Consider the following 16769-nt stretch of genomic DNA (forward strand, 5'->3'; position numbering starts at 1 on the left):
TAGGTCTGTTAGAAGATACATTTGTTCGTTTATGCAGTTGTGTCCCCAGTTTTGTACGGTATTTTTACTTGTCATACACTGTGGTCAGATCTTCACTTATTCTTTTTTTTTATGAAATTAGAAGAGAAATATCTACAAGTCAATAAAAAATATTATCTAACGTTATGCAACAGGAAATAATAAAGCACCGTCCTCCGTTTAAGGATCTACCTTTATCAAACACTTTGGAGAGTTGTGAGCTTCATCCGCACTCTGTTTTTATTAAGTTTGGGTGTTTGAGTCTGACAGATCCAACTTGATAATTTATCTGCAAGAGTCGGTTTACATCGGTTTCTCGTGACGAAACACCTTCCTGCCAAAAGAGGGCGACATTACTGTCGACCAGAGTCGAGGTGCAGTACACGCAGAATGAAGTCTGCGCGCATCAGGTTGCAGACCAGTAAATAAACTTCAGAAATTCGGGGAAAATACTCACAACTCTTCAAAGTGTTCGGAACACACATCAAATTAAAGCTTATTTCATCATCTTTTTTTTTCTTTTTCAATTTTTGGGGGGTCAACTGATGACTTTTAGGAGAAATTTCCATCCGAAGATGATCACCCCTGAAAATAGTCCTGAAGCGCATCGCCATTTGAAAAACGATGCCTACACTCAATTGCAAAATAGAGCGTTTTAAGGGCCCCAATTTCATCCAAATTTAACGGAACTACAAGCTCACAGTCCTGTGCACGGCTTCCATCCATATTTTTTACAAACCCTCAAGTTCATGGCCCACAGCATGCTCAAATACTGAAGATTTTGAGGGCATGCAAATCGTGATTTGGCCGGCATAGGCAATTTCGGACCGATTTACTGGTCTGCAACCATCAGTACACACGCGGAGGCCCCCTTCAATGGGGAAACTCTTACGCACGCTACTGTACGAAGCATCTACAATGATTTTGTTAATGGATAGGGCTTTCAGGATAGAATTGATAGCGTGTTCGGATTGGTTTGTAGGGCCCAGGACTTATGGTTTTCAAAGGGCTATCGATGGACTTGTGAAGAAAAAAAATCTGTCCGGGCGCGCTCGAACCGCTTCACCTACGGAGTTCCATCTGAGAGCAGCTTCTATACGTGTCGATACTTTTGATGTATGACACCGATCGTATGTCGTCCACCCTTTCCACTGCCCCCCCCCCCTCTCCCCCTTTGTTTTTGGTGCTAAATATTCAAGAAGTTTGAATTTTTCACATAATTTCCCAGTTATTTTTGTCTGGGTAACTGTGCCAGTAAGCAACTTGGTGAATTTGAAGCTCATCAATACTGAGCTTTTGACAAGACTACTTGATGATATCTGGAGACAAAGTAAATGCGCGCAACTTTAGGATGCATCAGTAGCCATTTTGGATCGTTACTATGTCCTCGTAATTATTCAGTCACTTAATTAGAAAAAAAATTGAAGTAAGGAAGTGTAAGTAGAATCACCAAAACAAAACAAAATTTAAATTAAAAAAAATAATAACATACCCAAATATGGGAATAAATATATATTACACGGCAGATGTTTACGGTTTATGCAAATTAGGCAAATTTCCACCGTTTGGATTTTTTTTTGGACTTTGAATATGTTACTCTAGGGACTTTATGGAAATGCATATTGGTGAGAAAAAAATTCTGTTGCTATTAGTGTGAGGTCAAGCCTTATCATGCCTGGACTATGTCTCTGCCCCTGACTAATGGTTGAAACATCTGATATTCTCCGGTGTTTAGCCCTCAACCAAATCTTAACTTAAAAGAAATACAGTTCGCCTGTTTGTGACATGGTTCAGGAATACATTTTTAAAGGGCAGTAAACCACGAATATCCCGAGAGTTATCTACCGATAGCTGGCGCGTGAATGTTATGGTCATTGATCGAACAAGGGTGCAGACAAGTATATATCACCGCAGGGACAATGCGAGATAGGACAACAAAATCGGAAAGGTAAATTATAACGTGCTTTAAACTGAAACATGCGTTGCATAAACTGCATTTCATGCTTCCATTTAATAATAACGAAAAAAATAAAAAGACACAATTCCACTGAACCAAGTTTGCATTATTTAGTCAGTTTACAGAGTACTGTATTTAATCAATTAATTGTATCTTCGTCCACCTCTAATTACGGCGGGGCTCATTATATAATAACAATAATAATAACTTTATTGATGGTAGCCATGTCACCTCGGGGATGATTTTCAAATATGGGCCATTTATTTAAAAATGCACATGAGATCCTGGTAAAATTTTAAAAAAATCCCACTTCCATTGATATGAAAACTGTGACAACATGTCGGCAATTTTGAAATGATAGGCCTTTTCCAGAAGATTTTTAAAAAAAAATACATTGAAAAATGACATGTACAATTTCTTGAGATCATGATAAAATTAAAAAAATTAATTACCTCAACACTTCTATTGATATAAAAACTATGACAAAATGTCGGCGATTTTAAAACGTTTGGCCTTTTGTCCACAACATTTTTAGGATAATCTGCACAGTAACACACGCAAGTAACACGTTGACTTGTCAAAATCGCATGGTAACATCAGTCCTGCTACGCTAAAGACGCATCACTTGGTAGTGGAGAGTTCACGAGATACGATGTTTGGTATGTGGCCGAACAATAGAGGCAGTGTACTTATTCTCTGACCAATGCAAAGGATTTATAAAACTAATTTCTTAGAAAGCAAATTGACTTCAGTTTTAGAAAAACAATTATAAGGATAACTCGAGTAAAACTCCCTCCGGAGCATGCATTCTGAAAGTAAATATTTGCGTTGGAATTCTGTAAAAGAAGATTAATTGAGAACCGGGTAGGAATTATACTCAGCAAAGATCAGTTTTGTTCAGTACGTGTTATCCAACTTATAATCTAACTTTTAATTTGCACCAGGACCTCGAAAAAAATATCAATTTAAAATTTGACGTTTTTTCGATAATTTCTTGCGTGTGTTTTAGTGTATTTTAATCGGTCAAGTCGTGGGACCATATCGAGGATATACCGCTACGTTTGTGGTCACGTGGTAATCTCGGAGGAGGGGGGGATTACAATACAATTAAGACACATCATGATGGCAAGTGAAATTGGGTGCGTTCGAGTAGCTAAGACTTTCGTAAGTAAAGCTCGATTAGCTATCACGTGAGACTCGTGTATGCTACGGTATCAACCACCGCTGCCCCAGCTCGCGAGCAGGTCTCTGGTGGCTGCCCGTGTATAAGTAACCGGACAATTTGTGGATAGCAATTTTGAAGATAGCGGGAACTTGATTACGAAATGAGTACCATGGAGAGATTTTTGACACAACTTTTTCCAATTATTAACTGTGTTAAATTGGATGGAAATATTTATAATAATTCATATATATCTTCCGATTCCAGCAATTATTAATCGGAGCAGACGACAGTATGTTTGGTGTATTAATATTCAAAGTCCCGCCATACAACAACTTCTGACCTTAATTTTCCCAGAATACCAGGCGCGCGAATACACACCGAAGAATTCGATTAGCCTCATATCGTGGCTTCTCGAGTGTAAACCCCGTGTGTACACGTGTATATACGGGGAAGCCACTCGAACGCACCCATAAATGATCCTTAAGATTACCACGTGACCACAAAGATGGCGGTATCCGAGATTGGTCGGGAACCCTATTGTTAACCAGCAAAGATTTGTTTTAATTCTTCGTTTTCATCGATTTAAACTTTTCCAAGTACGGGTCGGTGCAGGTGTAGAAGGGGAAGTTACCGCACCAGGGTCGACCCCAGGGCCTGGGCAAGTTATTAAACCAGGCAGACCACGGATCTCTCGGTTTTGGTAACTCACCCTGGTGCCCAGACACTGCCTTAGCTACCTTGGAGATGACATCGATCACTCGGGGGTCCTTGCTGTCCAGTGGTTTGGTTTCAGACGGGTCCCTGGTTAGGTCATAAACCAAGGGTGGGTCATGTTGGTCTGTGTCAGGGCCCACACACTGACACAAGAAAGAGTCAAAGCAGCCTTCGATTCCGTGTGGGCCGGGTACCAGACGACTGGTGCGGTAGTGAAGCTTGTAAGTGGTGTCAGCTGTGGGATCGGTAACAAAAACGTACAAATTAAAGTATTAATGACGGATGACAAGAATCATTGTTTTTAAGGGGGGATTTACCTTCAAGTTAATAAATCGACGTAAGATGGCGGACGACTTTCGGTGCCCCGTTTTGGAATGAATTTGGTGAAGGCGTGTTTACAGGAAATCGTCGCTTAAAATTGTTAAAAACTGATTTTAAGAGAAAATAACATATTCCGACTCAAACATGGGTAGGTATATAAGTATATAACTTATAAATTCCTAATAGTTAGTGGGTGTTTTTATATATTCTTACATGTTAGAGTAAAAAAAAATATATATATATATACAGTAGCTTAAAGTCAAAGTGTAACAAAGTAACGTAACACACGTGTACAGCCATAGGACTAAGACTAACGTGTCTTGATTTCATACCAGTTCATATTTTATTGGAACTAATACTGATAGGAAAAATGACCACTGTAGGGATTCAACGCCTCTTAGGTGATGTTTTGCCAATTTCAAAAGTCTTACTTTTGTAAAAGAAACATGTTTAGGTTTTTAAGAGGGAAAGAATGAATCACTTACACCCTTTTGGCATGTATCTGACTGCATTGATGAAACCTGCACAGTAGTGGAACATAAACTCGCGTGTCATCTCGCTACTGCCGTTAGTCAGCAATGGAATCAGATCCCGTCCATCGTAGAGCCTGTCAGTGGGCAGCTTGACTCCGGTGACTCGGGCCACTGTTGGTAAGACGTCCGGTAGGTGGGTGGGTTGAGACACCACGGTGCCTGGTGGGATGACGCCAGGGAGTTTGATGATGGCGGGAACTCGGATACCACCCTCCCATGTGCTTCCCTTACTTCCTGTATACAAACAGAGAACAGGTGAAACCATAACGACAGCTTTTCTCCATTTTACAGCTCCTTTCACCTTTATTGAGGCGCTGGGTCAATGTACCATCACGTTTGCCTAGCACCTTTCGCGTGTTAGGCGAACGTGATAACCACTACACTACGGAGTCCTAACTTTACCATCTTCGATGTGGCGATGCCTTGTGATGCATGAATGATGCCGTTGGGGTTCCACTCCCTATAAGTACTCTTCTCATTCGTGAATGAAACTACTGGCTTCGGTTTGTTATTGATTGTCAAAAAAAAATTCCCATTCGCAGAAGCTTCAGGATAATTATCCTCGTACTTCCGGAACTGAAATTTTGAAAGACCAAAAAGGCCAGTGTTACCTTTATAGATTCCATTCCAGCCGCCATGTCGTTCACCCTCGTCCGTGAACTCCTCCACGTGACCTCCATTATCTGACGTCACATACACCAAGGTGTTCCTCTCCAGGCCCAGCTTCTTGAGTGACGACAGAATCTCCCCTGCGCTCCAATCCATCTCTTCCAAGTTGTCCCCGTAGCGGCCGTGCACGCTGTGATGGCGGAATCGGTCCATGTTGAACAGTTCCGTGTGAGCCTGTATGAAGGACATGACCAGAAGGAAGGGCTGGTGCTGATGGTTCTCCATGAAGTGAATGGCGCGGCTGTGCAGCCGCTCGGTCAGGTGGTCGTAAGTCAGGGGCTGCTCTACAATCTTGCGGTTCTCCATCATCACACAGCCAAGACTAGTCGCCTTCGCGGACAAGAGAATTAGTCCATTTGCAGCCAGGGCAATAAGAATAAAGGACGAGACACCCTTCCAAGACATAACCCCCATCCCCTTCAGAAGGAAAGCTGCCGCAACTGCAGCAACCACCGAGGACTTCATCTTAGTGTAAAACCCCCGAGCTTTGGCCCAGGCATCGAAGATAGTGCTCACGTTACCGCAGTCCAGCAGGTTAGTCAGTGGATGGCCGTAGAAATAGTCAAATCCCTGCGAATTAGGATCGGAACAGGAATTCTCCTCTTCACACGTGATGCCCAGGTGCCATTTTCCTGAAACAAGTGGATTGTAACAACTTTCAAGTAACGGATTTGTTTTAATGCTCTATCTTGATCCGAGCGAAAAACGATGGTCGAGCGAAAAACGATGAACAGTAACTTAAATTACGAATATTTTTAAAGAAAATAGAAAAGAGTATAGGCCTGTCTCATCAGCACCAAGTACTTGACAAAGTGAATTACCGGTTGTGCGGTTTTAACAGTTAGCGCACAATTTAAAGTAACCATGAGTATATACATGTACATGTGATTTGTATAAGTACATGTAGACACTTTGTAGGAGTTACATTGTATTGTTGATGTACCCTAACGTGGCGCGGCCCCCAACGTGGCGCACTTTGATTTTTCGCCTGTAGCGCCTAGTTAGAGCAAAAGTTTTAACTGAAATTTCACAGGAAGTGAAATTTCATCAAGTTCTAAACACTCCCGTTCATAAATCGCGACTTTATCTACCCGTTACAAAGTAAGAAGAAAAATTCATTTTGGCGTGATTTTCCGGTTTTATTTTGAAGTGCAAAGTGAACCCTTTGAAAATGCCCCGAAACTTAAGGGAACAAAATTCTGACAAACTTCTGGTTGGGTATGTAAGTAGAGATAATAATGGTTAATCAGAATCTATCAACTTTACAGGAATTCTTAAATGTTCATTTAGATTTATTCAAGTGCACCACGTTAGGGAACACTCCGCCAATTTGTGCCCAATTTCCGGACGCCGCGGTTTTTGAACGTCGGATTAAATTTCATGAAACCGAAATTGTACACCGAGGTTAAATAGCGAGCATTAATAAGGTCAAAGTACCAGTAATGCACTGCATGAATTTGAGGTTTGTCACCAAAGAGGTTTGGCAACACTACACAAGGAAAGTTGGGTAAGCTTCTAAGTGCGCCACGTTAGGGAACACCACCATACTTTCATCGCCGAATTTAAATAACAGAAAATGTCATTATTGAGGGCGCAGTGATGCAAGCTATTGCTTACCTATCAATGCTGTCGCATATCCCTTTTCTTTCAGCATTTCAGCCATCGTGGTTTCACTGGAGGGCAAACCGCCATGTGCAGTCAGGAAAAATAGCACTCTTGTCCGTCCCGGGGTCTCCACACCTAGAAGATCGAAACAAAATGCATGTTAGCAAGGTCGAGAGTGATGTTGCTTTGGCGAAACCGACATCATTGAATGACTGTAAAAAAGTTTCACTGCAAGTATTTTCGAAATATAAAGACTGCGTAACCTTCATTGAGCTGTCAATAAAATGATTAACTGTTGGACAAAATACCCTTTCATCGATTCAACATGTGTTCATTGAATTTATCAGCCCCAAACGTTCAGGAACCTCAGTTAGATATTGAAGATTTTTTTTAAACGAATTCTATGCGGATAACCGGGGTTTTTTTTCAAACACGACAAGACAAGACTATAATGAACCTGGTCCAAAAACGCACAATTGATTGAGAACTGCTGTTTACTGGATGTCTTTTCATGTTTGTAGACTACACAGTGGACAGGATTAAGCCCATTCATTGGCAAAAGATCGAAACAAAATGCATGTTTAGCATGGTTGAGGGTGATGTTGCTTTGGCGAAACAGACATCAATGAATGACTTTACGAAAGTTTCACACTAACTATTTTTCGAAAGCTTGCAGGCACATAGTTGAAGCAGTATGATTCAACTTTCTTCTCTGCAACTTCTACCCTATAAAACATATTTTTTGAGCGAATGCAGGGCGCTGCAATGAATCCATCTGGGTACAAACAGAAACAATTACTTCAATCTAATATTTAAAAAAAAAAGGTAAAATGTGGTTTTGAATAATACTAATCTGTTAACTAACGTCACTAACCTCGATTCATATAAAAAAAAAAATCGTTCCAAAATACGATCTACTCCTCTCGTTTCCACTAATCGCAACCAAGGCCAAAAAAGCAAATTGATCAGCCGCAGCAAGATTTTCAGACCTAACTTTTACTCCCATAGGATTCCATTTGGCATTTCACATAGAGAGCGACTTTCCACACCAACCGACTTACAGGCAACTTACCATAACGTACGGGCAGTCGGCCGGTCATTAGCGCAGCTCGACTGGGCGTGCACATCGGCATGGCCATGTTCTGCGTTAGTTTGGCTCCTTCCTTGGCCAATCTGTCGATGTTAGGAGTCTTGATCGTGTCGTTACCAAAGCATCCGATGTCTCCCATCCCGACATCATCCATTATGAAGATAATGACGTTCGGCGGACGGGGTTTCACATCGCCACATTCAGCGGCTGGAGCGAACGCCCCAACCAGAATGAGCACGAGAACCCCCGTAACAAATCTCATCGCACACCCAAGCGCCATTTTATATTGATAATGGAACCAATGTATCACCGTTTGGTGCAGCAGTAATTGTCTTTATCATGCAATTCACCCCAACGCTAACGATCTAATAATACTTAAGACCACCCAGGAAAAGTGCCCTTTGACAGATAGCGATCGCGTTGACTTTTCAAAGCATACAACCAACAGTCTTTTATTTGTAACCAACAGTCTTTTATTTGTAAGGCTCAAAAGGTTATTCGTCTGTGCGATACCGGTACAAAAGCAACTAAAATTGTGTGGACTTTAACCTTACGGGCTTCAAATACTTTACCTATTTCTGTTGATCCCTCCTCCACGAACGTCGATTTGTTCAAGCACCAAACTATAGCAGGAAACTCCCACACAGCAACGGGTTGAATAGGTAAAATACTTTAAGTTGGTGTATACGTGTTTTTTTAATTTCAGATTTCTTTTCCGAACGGATGTGAAGGAATATAATGCCCTTTACATGTAACAAATACATTTGCTTGTTAATTTGCATTTGCAGGCCTTTATACAGTTTTAAAACGTGGCTTTACACAGCGCGCTCCAGTTCAGAAAGTTTTCAGAGAAACGCTATAAATATTCATATCTAGTGACGTAGCCATTTGTTCCTGTATGTTAATTTTGGAATCACGCGTTTTGTATTAGCCTGGCACCATGGACCGATCCAAATACGCGATGATCACGGCCGTTCTGGTACATGCGGGCGCGATATCTGTAGAAGATTATTGTTCAAGGAAAGGTTGAAGGCCGTTCACGTTGCAGACAGAAACCCCGCTGGGTCGATGGATTAAAGGAGCTGACAGGCATGTCTCTGACCTTAGCCTACCGGTCAGCTATGGATAGGCAGAGGTGCAACTCCATCATCAAAGGGTCACAATGAGTCGGTCATGGCTCTCATGGCACGCTATGCCGGCCTGCCCAGATCCCACGTTCGATCAGAATGCCTGCTACCTTTGCGCCTTTTCCTCTCAGATTGTAAAACCCGAAGGCCTATTTTTCCAATTTCAACGAAAAGTACTGAACATATCAAAACGATTTTTAGCACATAGTTGGATCATTATCAGGGAAACAAATCCTGAAAGTTGCATGGAGATACGGTCTTCCAAACGGGAGAAATTAATTTCCAAAGATTTCGCCCGCCAACGTGAACATGTCTGTGTGCATGTTGTTTCATTCAAAATAAAGTATTACGTAACCTTTAGAAATCAGCCTTCGCAACCACACGGCTGGAACTGGCCGGGAAGCGATTTTTTCCATACCACACGCTCGCTTGTATATATAGAACAAGCTGGTTTACCCGATCATAGATCGGGTAGGGCATATTGTTGGGGATGAAAATGTGGGGAGTTAAATGTAAATGGGGGATATAGTTGGGGAGACATGCAGTTAAAGAATAGCAATTTCTGTGGTGTGATCTGAGGCAATTTCTGATCACTAAAACCAATTTGAGCAAAAGATCATCTGTGAAAGTTTTGAGTTTTGAGTAATTGAATCAGCTACATGTATTCTGAGCAATAGAATCATGATTGTAGGCTACAATATTTTTATTCGGGGAAGGAAAAGTGTGGGGGGAGACCAAACAATGTCCCCCCTCAAAATGTGGGTGTGTGTGTGTGTGTGTGTGTGGGGAGGGGGGGGGTTCCCCCTGTCCCCCGTCGATTTACCGCGCACATGATAATTATGTACCATGGCAACTGTCTGTAAATATTGCCGTTGGTCTGTTAAATTGGCTTTTTGTGAGGCAGTCGCATTTGGAAAACGTAGTGAAAATGTTACTGTAGTACACAGGCGAAGGCTGGTTGTACAGTTTGACAATAAATCATAATGCAATAAAACGTGAAGGTGTCATTTAAAATGAACATGTTGAGTGTTACCCAAAAATTAGAAACGGTCTGAATCATGGAGGAAGGTCATAATTAAGTTTCAGTATTGGACTCTTCAACAAACGTAAACTTGAACTTCTTACAATTTGCGAGACCGTCTGCGATGCAACTTTTATTTAAGTTGGTTAAACCATCTATATATAAGAGCAAGTTTTACTCGGCCTCCGAGAAATGTTTGCTTCTGAACGGATCCGAGACCGCGGCTTCACGTCCGTGGAAAAATGTGGGTGTCTTCCGCCGGGTCGGACACTTTTTCGTCGATGTTTTTGTGACTTCGTTTAAGATCGCGATATTTGAAGCAATGCATCGATCCTTCGTTGACCCCAAACAGGCCCCCGAAATTATAACGCGACACTGAATAATACGTGGCGGGCAGCGAACTCACAACGCTCAGCCTTGGTGGTGGAAGCATGGAGCTGTAAACACATTTTGGAAGCAACAGCGCTCTATCACGCGACGTCACATGCTTGTGCTTCAAATAGCGAGCACCGTAGACTCAACCTCGTTTCCAGGGTGTGGAGCAGGCTGCAGTACGCGTTGCCAGTGACGGTTTTACGCATAGCCGGGAAGTACCACGCAGTGTAGACTTTCGATTGGTCAGACCGCGCTAGGCATACTAATGTGTAGTCCTTCTGAATATTCGTTGCACTCGGCGCAGGGGCGGCAAGCGAAGCACCATGGACAAAAAATATTTTACCAAGGTCACCCCATACTAACGTTTGGTGAACGCTTTTGCAGAAGGGCCGAGTAGAACACGTAAACGAAACCCCTACGTTGACCTCGCTGACCTCGCACAGTCTAGACACGCAGAAAAGCCAGCACGGGGGGCGGCCAGGCAGTCAACGTGAAAGCGCACACGACGGCAAATTCCTGCGCAAAATCCAGTCATGAAAAATCGACGAAACGGATCGCCGGTCCGTACGGGAAAATTAGGACGACCCGAAGCGTCCGACCCGGCGGAAGACACCCTCCGCATTTTTCCACGGACGTGGAGCGATTTTGGGGCCGCGGGAGCCCGCGGTCTCGGATCCTTTCAGGAGCAAACATCGTCTCGGGGGCGAGTAAACTTCTCTCTTATATATATATATTATGCTGGAGGGCCATATGCAATAGTATAATGTTTAAAACTACCACATCGATCGAGTCCCTGCTGTAGTGTCATGGATACTACATTGGATTACAAATCCGATGGTGTGAGTTCAATTCCCATTGGAAGGTTTCTATTTTAATTTCTTCTTCTTTACTTCTTTTCTTCTCTTAAAAAGGTTTGTTAGTCATATGGAACATTTTTCTTTTACCAATATGTGGTTTGGAGGATTTTTTTCAAGGAAAAATAAAGTCCGAGAACCTGACTTGCAACTCAACGTAAAAAAAATCGCGTACGGAAAAAAATATTGCGGCCGGGAATCACTTGAAAGTGACGACATTTTAAAGTGGTGAAGGAACACGTTTCATGAGACAGTCACGGGGGGAGGGGGCGCGAACTTCAAACCTTGCACAGTCTAATCCAGCCGGTGGGCAGACCAGAGACCAGCGCGCCTTTCACCATCTACGCCACGTGCTCTCATTAACTTACCCGTGAACTCTCATTGCCTTATAAACCCCGTCGAGGATCAAAGTCATGACGTAAAATAATATGTAGGGTAAGCTAACACGCTCAAATTTTCAATTCAGACCGGCTTGGGGATATTTTTTCGTGCAGCATACATCGTCAATGGAATCATGATTAGTCACTGTGGCACTTCTAGTGGCACTTCTATATGTCTGATTGACTTTACACTTGTCAGACACTAAGACCAGCAGCCGAAGATGGTCCCCATTAAATGTGCAGTTTTTAAATTGCTATATTGTCGGAAGTACAAGTCCGATTGGGTTAAAACTTGGTATGCACATCCACAGGGATGTGTTATAGATGGAAATTGAAGTGACGTCATCATCAAATGTCATGTGACATCCCTTAATGGGGCATTTTATTCTTTTACAGGCCTATATATACAGAACTATAATGTTCGATTTGGTTGAAACTTGACATTTACGTATAATGTGCTGTTATAAGACATTTGTAGTGACGTCACTAATTGCGCATCACGTGCGCAGAGTATTTCAAATATCCGAAACAGCTTGTGTTTGTCCACAAACACATTTCTAGTCATTAATATGCGTTTTCACGCAAGTGTGCGATGTGAAAACAAACGTTGTCGAGCAAGGAGACCTATATAGGTACAAAATGTCGGATACGGTAAAATTCGTTTTAACCCATCTCCAACTGATTTCTCGTCTTTTTTACATGTGGATTGTCAAGATAAAATTCCAACATGATTGTTTCTTGGGGTGATTACGGTTAGAAATCATTCTGTTAAAAATTGTAGCAAGAGACAGCGCAACCCCGTGTAAAATGCCCATGTAGGCGGGCCGCGTGAGGGGTCCGGAAGCTCAAAGACAAAATGGCGTACTTTCAGACTCTATTTAAAAGAAAAACAAGTCTCCGAGAACCCAAGTATCTTCCACACAGTGTGATAAGTATTCGTGTCAAGGAGAGTGCGTGATCAGATTGGTTACAATCTGTAGAGATTGACCATGTCTGCTGCAGAAAAAAAAGTTGCGTCCGGGGGAAGAAATTTAATATCAATGAATATTCCATATAACGCAACCGGCCGAGGATATTGTTTTCTAAATTCTTAAAAAGAATTAAGAAATTGATTCCGCCCGGGCTCGAAACGGGGACGTGTTTGTTATGCGTGACCTACTTCGCGGCGTATCACATATGAATAAGCAGCGCAGGCAGTAGTTACCGACTTCAACCACCTAAATCCCACAGGATTCCGTAGTGTAGTGGTTATCACGTGCGCCTCACACGCGCAAGGTCCCTGGTTCGAGCCCGGGCGGAATCATTATTTTTTCTTTCTTTCTACTAAAATACAAGAACATCATGATCCCCGACGCACACACTTAATAGAACGCCGTGAAATCAATCACCCAATTAACACAACACTATCAACAACTTAACTCCAATAGGATTCCGTAGTGTAGTGGTTATCACGTGCGCCTCACACGCGCAAGGTCCCCGGTTCGAGCCCGGGCGGAATCATTTTTTTCTTTCTTTCTACTAAAACACAAGAAAATCATGATCCCCGACGCACACACTTAATAGAACGCCGTGAAATCAATCACCCAATTAACACAACACTATCAACAACTTAAATCCAACAGGATTCCGTAGTGTAGTGGTTATCACGTGCGCCTCACACGCGCAAGGTCCCCGGTTCGAGCCCGGGCGGAATCTTTTTTTTTTCTTTCTTTCTACTAAAATACAAGAAAATCATGATCCCCGACGCACACACTTAATAGAACGCCGTGAAATCAATCACCCAATTAACACAACACTATCAACAACTTAACTCCATTAGGATTCCGTAGTGTAGTGGTTATCACGTGCGCCTCACGCGCGCAAGGTCCCCGGTTCGAGCCCGGGCGGAATCATTTTTTTCTTTCTTTCTACTAAAACACAAGAAAATCATGATCCCCGACGCACACACTTAATAGAACGCCGTGAAATCAATCACCCAATTAACACAACACTATCAACAACTTAAATCCAACAGGATTCCGTAGTGTAGTGGTTATCACGTGCGCCTCACACGCGCAAGGTCCCCGGTTCGAGCCCGGGCGGAATCTTTTTTTTTCTTTCTTTCTACTAAAATACAAGAAAATCATGATCCCCGACGCACACACTTAATAGAACGCCGTGAAATCAATCACCCAATTAACACAACACTATCAACAACTTAACTCCAATAGGATTCCGTAGTGTAGTGGTTATCACGTGCGCCTCACACGCGCAAGGTCCCCGGTTCGAGCCCGGGCGGAATCATTTTTTTCTTTCTTTCTACTAAAACACAAGAAAATCATGATCCCCGACGCACACACTTAATAGAACGCCGTGAAATCAATCACCCAATTAACACAACACTATCAACAACTTAAATCCAACAGGATTCCGTAGTGTAGTGGTTATCACGTGCGCCTCACACGCGCAAGGTCCCCGGTTCGAGCCCGGGCGGAATCATTTTTTTTCTTTCTTTCTACTAAAATACAAGAAAATGATGATCCCCGACGCACACACTTAATAGAACGCCGTGAAATCAATCACCCAATTAACACAACACTATCCACAACTTAAATCCAATAGGATTCCGTAGTGTAGTGGTTATCACGTGCGCCTAACACGCGCAAGGTCCCCGGTTCGCGATATTTTTTTTTTACACAACTATCTGGGGTGCCCTGTTGCGCTTTCCTATGGAGCATGGTTTTCATTACCAAGCTTGAGTTGAGGCTACTATTTTTCAACTTGGTACGGATTTCGGACTTTATTTCCCTTAAAAAAAAATCCTCCAGAGCCTAAGATCAGAAAAGAAAAAGAAAATTGCTGCTATACAATTAGTATCCGACTGAAAAATAACGTTTCTAAGATAAAACTTTAAATTGTTGAAAAAAAGAGCAAAATCTGATCTGTGCAGAGCAAGGAATCGAACTCGGGACCACTGATCACGGCCAGCATGCCTAACCACTAGGCAACGGCGGTGCTCGACCAAAACGTGCAATTCCTAAATTATATACTTTCACACAAATGTAGAGAGAGTACACGCGCGCACGCGTAGGTAAAATGTTACAGGATTGTAGCCTTGATTCAAGTCGCCTGAAAAAAGGGTACCCTGTACTATTGTGTAAATAAAATATTCGCCCCCGGGTCGAGCCTGAGGGAATCACTTTTTTTCTTTCTTTCTACTAAAACACAAGAAAATCATGATCCCAGACGCACACACTTAATAGAACGCCGTGAAATCAATCCCGAAACACAACACTATCAACAACCTAAATCCAACAGGATTCCGTAGTGTAGTGGTTATCACGTGCGCCTCACACGCGCAAGGTCCCCGGTTCGAGCCCGGGCGGAATCATTGTTCTTCTTTTTTTTCTTCTGAAACGCAAGGAAATCGTGATCCCCAGACGAACACAATTAATAGAACTCCGTGAAATCAATCACCCAATTAACACAACACTATCAACAACTTAAATCCAACAGGATTCCGTAGTGTAGTGGTTATCACGTGCGCCTAACACGCGCAAGGTCCCCGGTTCGAGCCCGGGCGGAATCATTTTTTTTTCTTTTTTTTCTTCTGAAACGCAAGGAAGTCGTGATCCCCAGACGCACACAATTAATAGAACGCCGTGAAATCAATCACCCAATTAACACAACACTATCAACAAATTAAATCCAATATGATTCCTTAGTGTAGTGGTTATCACGTGCGCCTCACAGGCGCAAGGTCCCCGGTTCGAGCCCGGGCGGAATCATTGTTCTTTTTTTTTTCTTCTGAAACGCAAGGAAATCGTGATCCCCAGACGCACACAATTAATAGAACGCCGTGAAATCAATCACCCAATTAACACAACACTATCAACAACTTAAATCCGATAGGATTCCGTAGCGGTAGTGGTTATCACGTGCGCCTAACACGCGCAAGGTCCCGGTTCGAGCCCGGGCGGAATCATTTTTTTTCTTTTTTTTCTTCTGAAACGCAAGGAAGTCGTGATCCCCAGACGCACACAATTAATAGAACGCCGTGAAATCAATCACCCAATTAACACAACACTATCAACAACTTAAATCCAACAGGATTCCGTAGTGTAGTGGTTATCACGTGCGCCTCACACGCGCAAGGTCCCCGGTTCGAGCCCGGGCGGAATCATTGTTCTTCTTTTTTTTTTTCTCAAACGCAAGGAAATCGTGATCCCCAGACGCACACAATTAATAGAACTCCGTGAAATCAATCACCCAATTAACACAACACTATCAACAACTTAAATCCAACAGGATTCCGTAGTGTAGTGGTTATCACGTGCGCCTAACACGCGCAAGGTCCCGGTTCGAGCCCGGGCGGAATCATTTTTTTTTCTTTTTTTTCTTCTGAAACGCAAGGAAGTCGTGATCCCCAGACGCACACAATTAATAGAACGCCGTGAAATCAATCACCCAATTAACACAACACTATCAACAACTTAAGTCCAATAGGATTCCGTAGTGTAGTGGTTATCACGTGCGCCTAACACGCGCAAGGTCCCCGGTTCTAGCCCGGGCGGAATTTTTTTTTTTTTCCTTTTTTTTTCTTCTCAAACGCAAGGAATTCCTGATCCTCAGACGCAGACAATTAAAAGCGAACAATGAACGCCGTGAAATCAATCACGCAACACAAGACTATCAATCACCTAAATCCAACAGGATTCCGTAGTGTAGTGGTTATCACGTGCGCCACACACGCGCAAGGTCACCGGTTCGAGCCCGGGCGGAATCATTGTTCTTCTTTTTTTTTCTTCTGAAACGCAAGGAAATCGTGATCCCCAGACGCACACAATTCGTCACCAACACCACGAAGTAACACCCATCTACATACCAGTAAAAACTAGCAATCTGAGAAAACGGCAACTAAAGTTGAACGTCTTCTAAAACAACACTTTGCGCCAAAACGA

The 16769-nt window shown here is 42.7% G+C and overlaps 1 protein-coding gene and 15 non-coding genes across 16 annotated transcripts; 15 read left to right on the plus strand and 1 right to left on the minus strand.

The window, feature by feature from the left end:
- Positions 1 to 1979: 1979 nt before the first annotated feature.
- Positions 1980 to 9476, minus strand: LOC119741833 (steryl-sulfatase-like). Its single transcript, XM_038217743.1, has 5 exons — positions 8055 to 9476; positions 6995 to 7117; positions 5320 to 6009; positions 4661 to 4942; positions 1980 to 4089 (listed from the first exon to the last, which is right to left on the minus strand). The coding sequence occupies exons 1-5, from the start codon at positions 8350 to 8352 to the stop codon at positions 3701 to 3703; spliced, it is 1782 nt and encodes a 593-aa protein (XP_038073671.1). The 5' UTR covers positions 8353 to 9476; the 3' UTR covers positions 1980 to 3700.
- Positions 9477 to 13059: 3583 nt separating this feature from the next.
- Positions 13060 to 13132, plus strand: Trnav-cac. The gene has a single exon. It is a non-coding gene; the product is annotated as a tRNA-Val (tRNA).
- A 124-nt stretch (positions 13133 to 13256) lies between these two features.
- On the plus strand, positions 13257 to 13329 carry Trnav-cac. The gene has a single exon. It is a non-coding gene; the product is annotated as a tRNA-Val (tRNA).
- A 122-nt stretch (positions 13330 to 13451) lies between these two features.
- Trnav-cac lies at positions 13452 to 13524 on the plus strand. The gene has a single exon. It is a non-coding gene; the product is annotated as a tRNA-Val (tRNA).
- A 124-nt stretch (positions 13525 to 13648) lies between these two features.
- Trnav-cac lies at positions 13649 to 13721 on the plus strand. The gene has a single exon. It is a non-coding gene; the product is annotated as a tRNA-Val (tRNA).
- Positions 13722 to 13843: 122 nt separating this feature from the next.
- Trnav-cac lies at positions 13844 to 13916 on the plus strand. Its single transcript has one exon. It is a non-coding gene; the product is annotated as a tRNA-Val (tRNA).
- A 123-nt stretch (positions 13917 to 14039) lies between these two features.
- On the plus strand, positions 14040 to 14112 carry Trnav-cac. The gene has a single exon. It is a non-coding gene; the product is annotated as a tRNA-Val (tRNA).
- Positions 14113 to 14234: 122 nt separating this feature from the next.
- On the plus strand, positions 14235 to 14307 carry Trnav-cac. The gene has a single exon. It is a non-coding gene; the product is annotated as a tRNA-Val (tRNA).
- Positions 14308 to 15126: 819 nt separating this feature from the next.
- Positions 15127 to 15199, plus strand: Trnav-cac. Its single transcript has one exon. It is a non-coding gene; the product is annotated as a tRNA-Val (tRNA).
- A 125-nt stretch (positions 15200 to 15324) lies between these two features.
- On the plus strand, positions 15325 to 15397 carry Trnav-aac. Its single transcript has one exon. It is a non-coding gene; the product is annotated as a tRNA-Val (tRNA).
- A 126-nt stretch (positions 15398 to 15523) lies between these two features.
- Trnav-cac lies at positions 15524 to 15596 on the plus strand. Its single transcript has one exon. It is a non-coding gene; the product is annotated as a tRNA-Val (tRNA).
- A 124-nt stretch (positions 15597 to 15720) lies between these two features.
- Trnav-aac lies at positions 15721 to 15793 on the plus strand. The gene has a single exon. It is a non-coding gene; the product is annotated as a tRNA-Val (tRNA).
- A 125-nt stretch (positions 15794 to 15918) lies between these two features.
- Trnav-cac lies at positions 15919 to 15991 on the plus strand. Its single transcript has one exon. It is a non-coding gene; the product is annotated as a tRNA-Val (tRNA).
- Positions 15992 to 16116: 125 nt separating this feature from the next.
- Trnav-aac lies at positions 16117 to 16188 on the plus strand. The gene has a single exon. It is a non-coding gene; the product is annotated as a tRNA-Val (tRNA).
- Positions 16189 to 16314: 126 nt separating this feature from the next.
- Trnav-aac lies at positions 16315 to 16387 on the plus strand. The gene has a single exon. It is a non-coding gene; the product is annotated as a tRNA-Val (tRNA).
- Positions 16388 to 16521: 134 nt separating this feature from the next.
- Trnav-cac lies at positions 16522 to 16594 on the plus strand. Its single transcript has one exon. It is a non-coding gene; the product is annotated as a tRNA-Val (tRNA).
- The last annotated feature ends 175 nt before the right edge of the window (positions 16595 to 16769 follow it).

The sequence above is a fragment of the Patiria miniata genome, unplaced genomic scaffold (assembly GCF_015706575.1).
Source record: "Patiria miniata isolate m_02_andy unplaced genomic scaffold, ASM1570657v1 HiC_scaffold_5, whole genome shotgun sequence".
Taxonomy (NCBI): Eukaryota; Metazoa; Echinodermata; class Asteroidea; order Valvatida; family Asterinidae; genus Patiria; species Patiria miniata.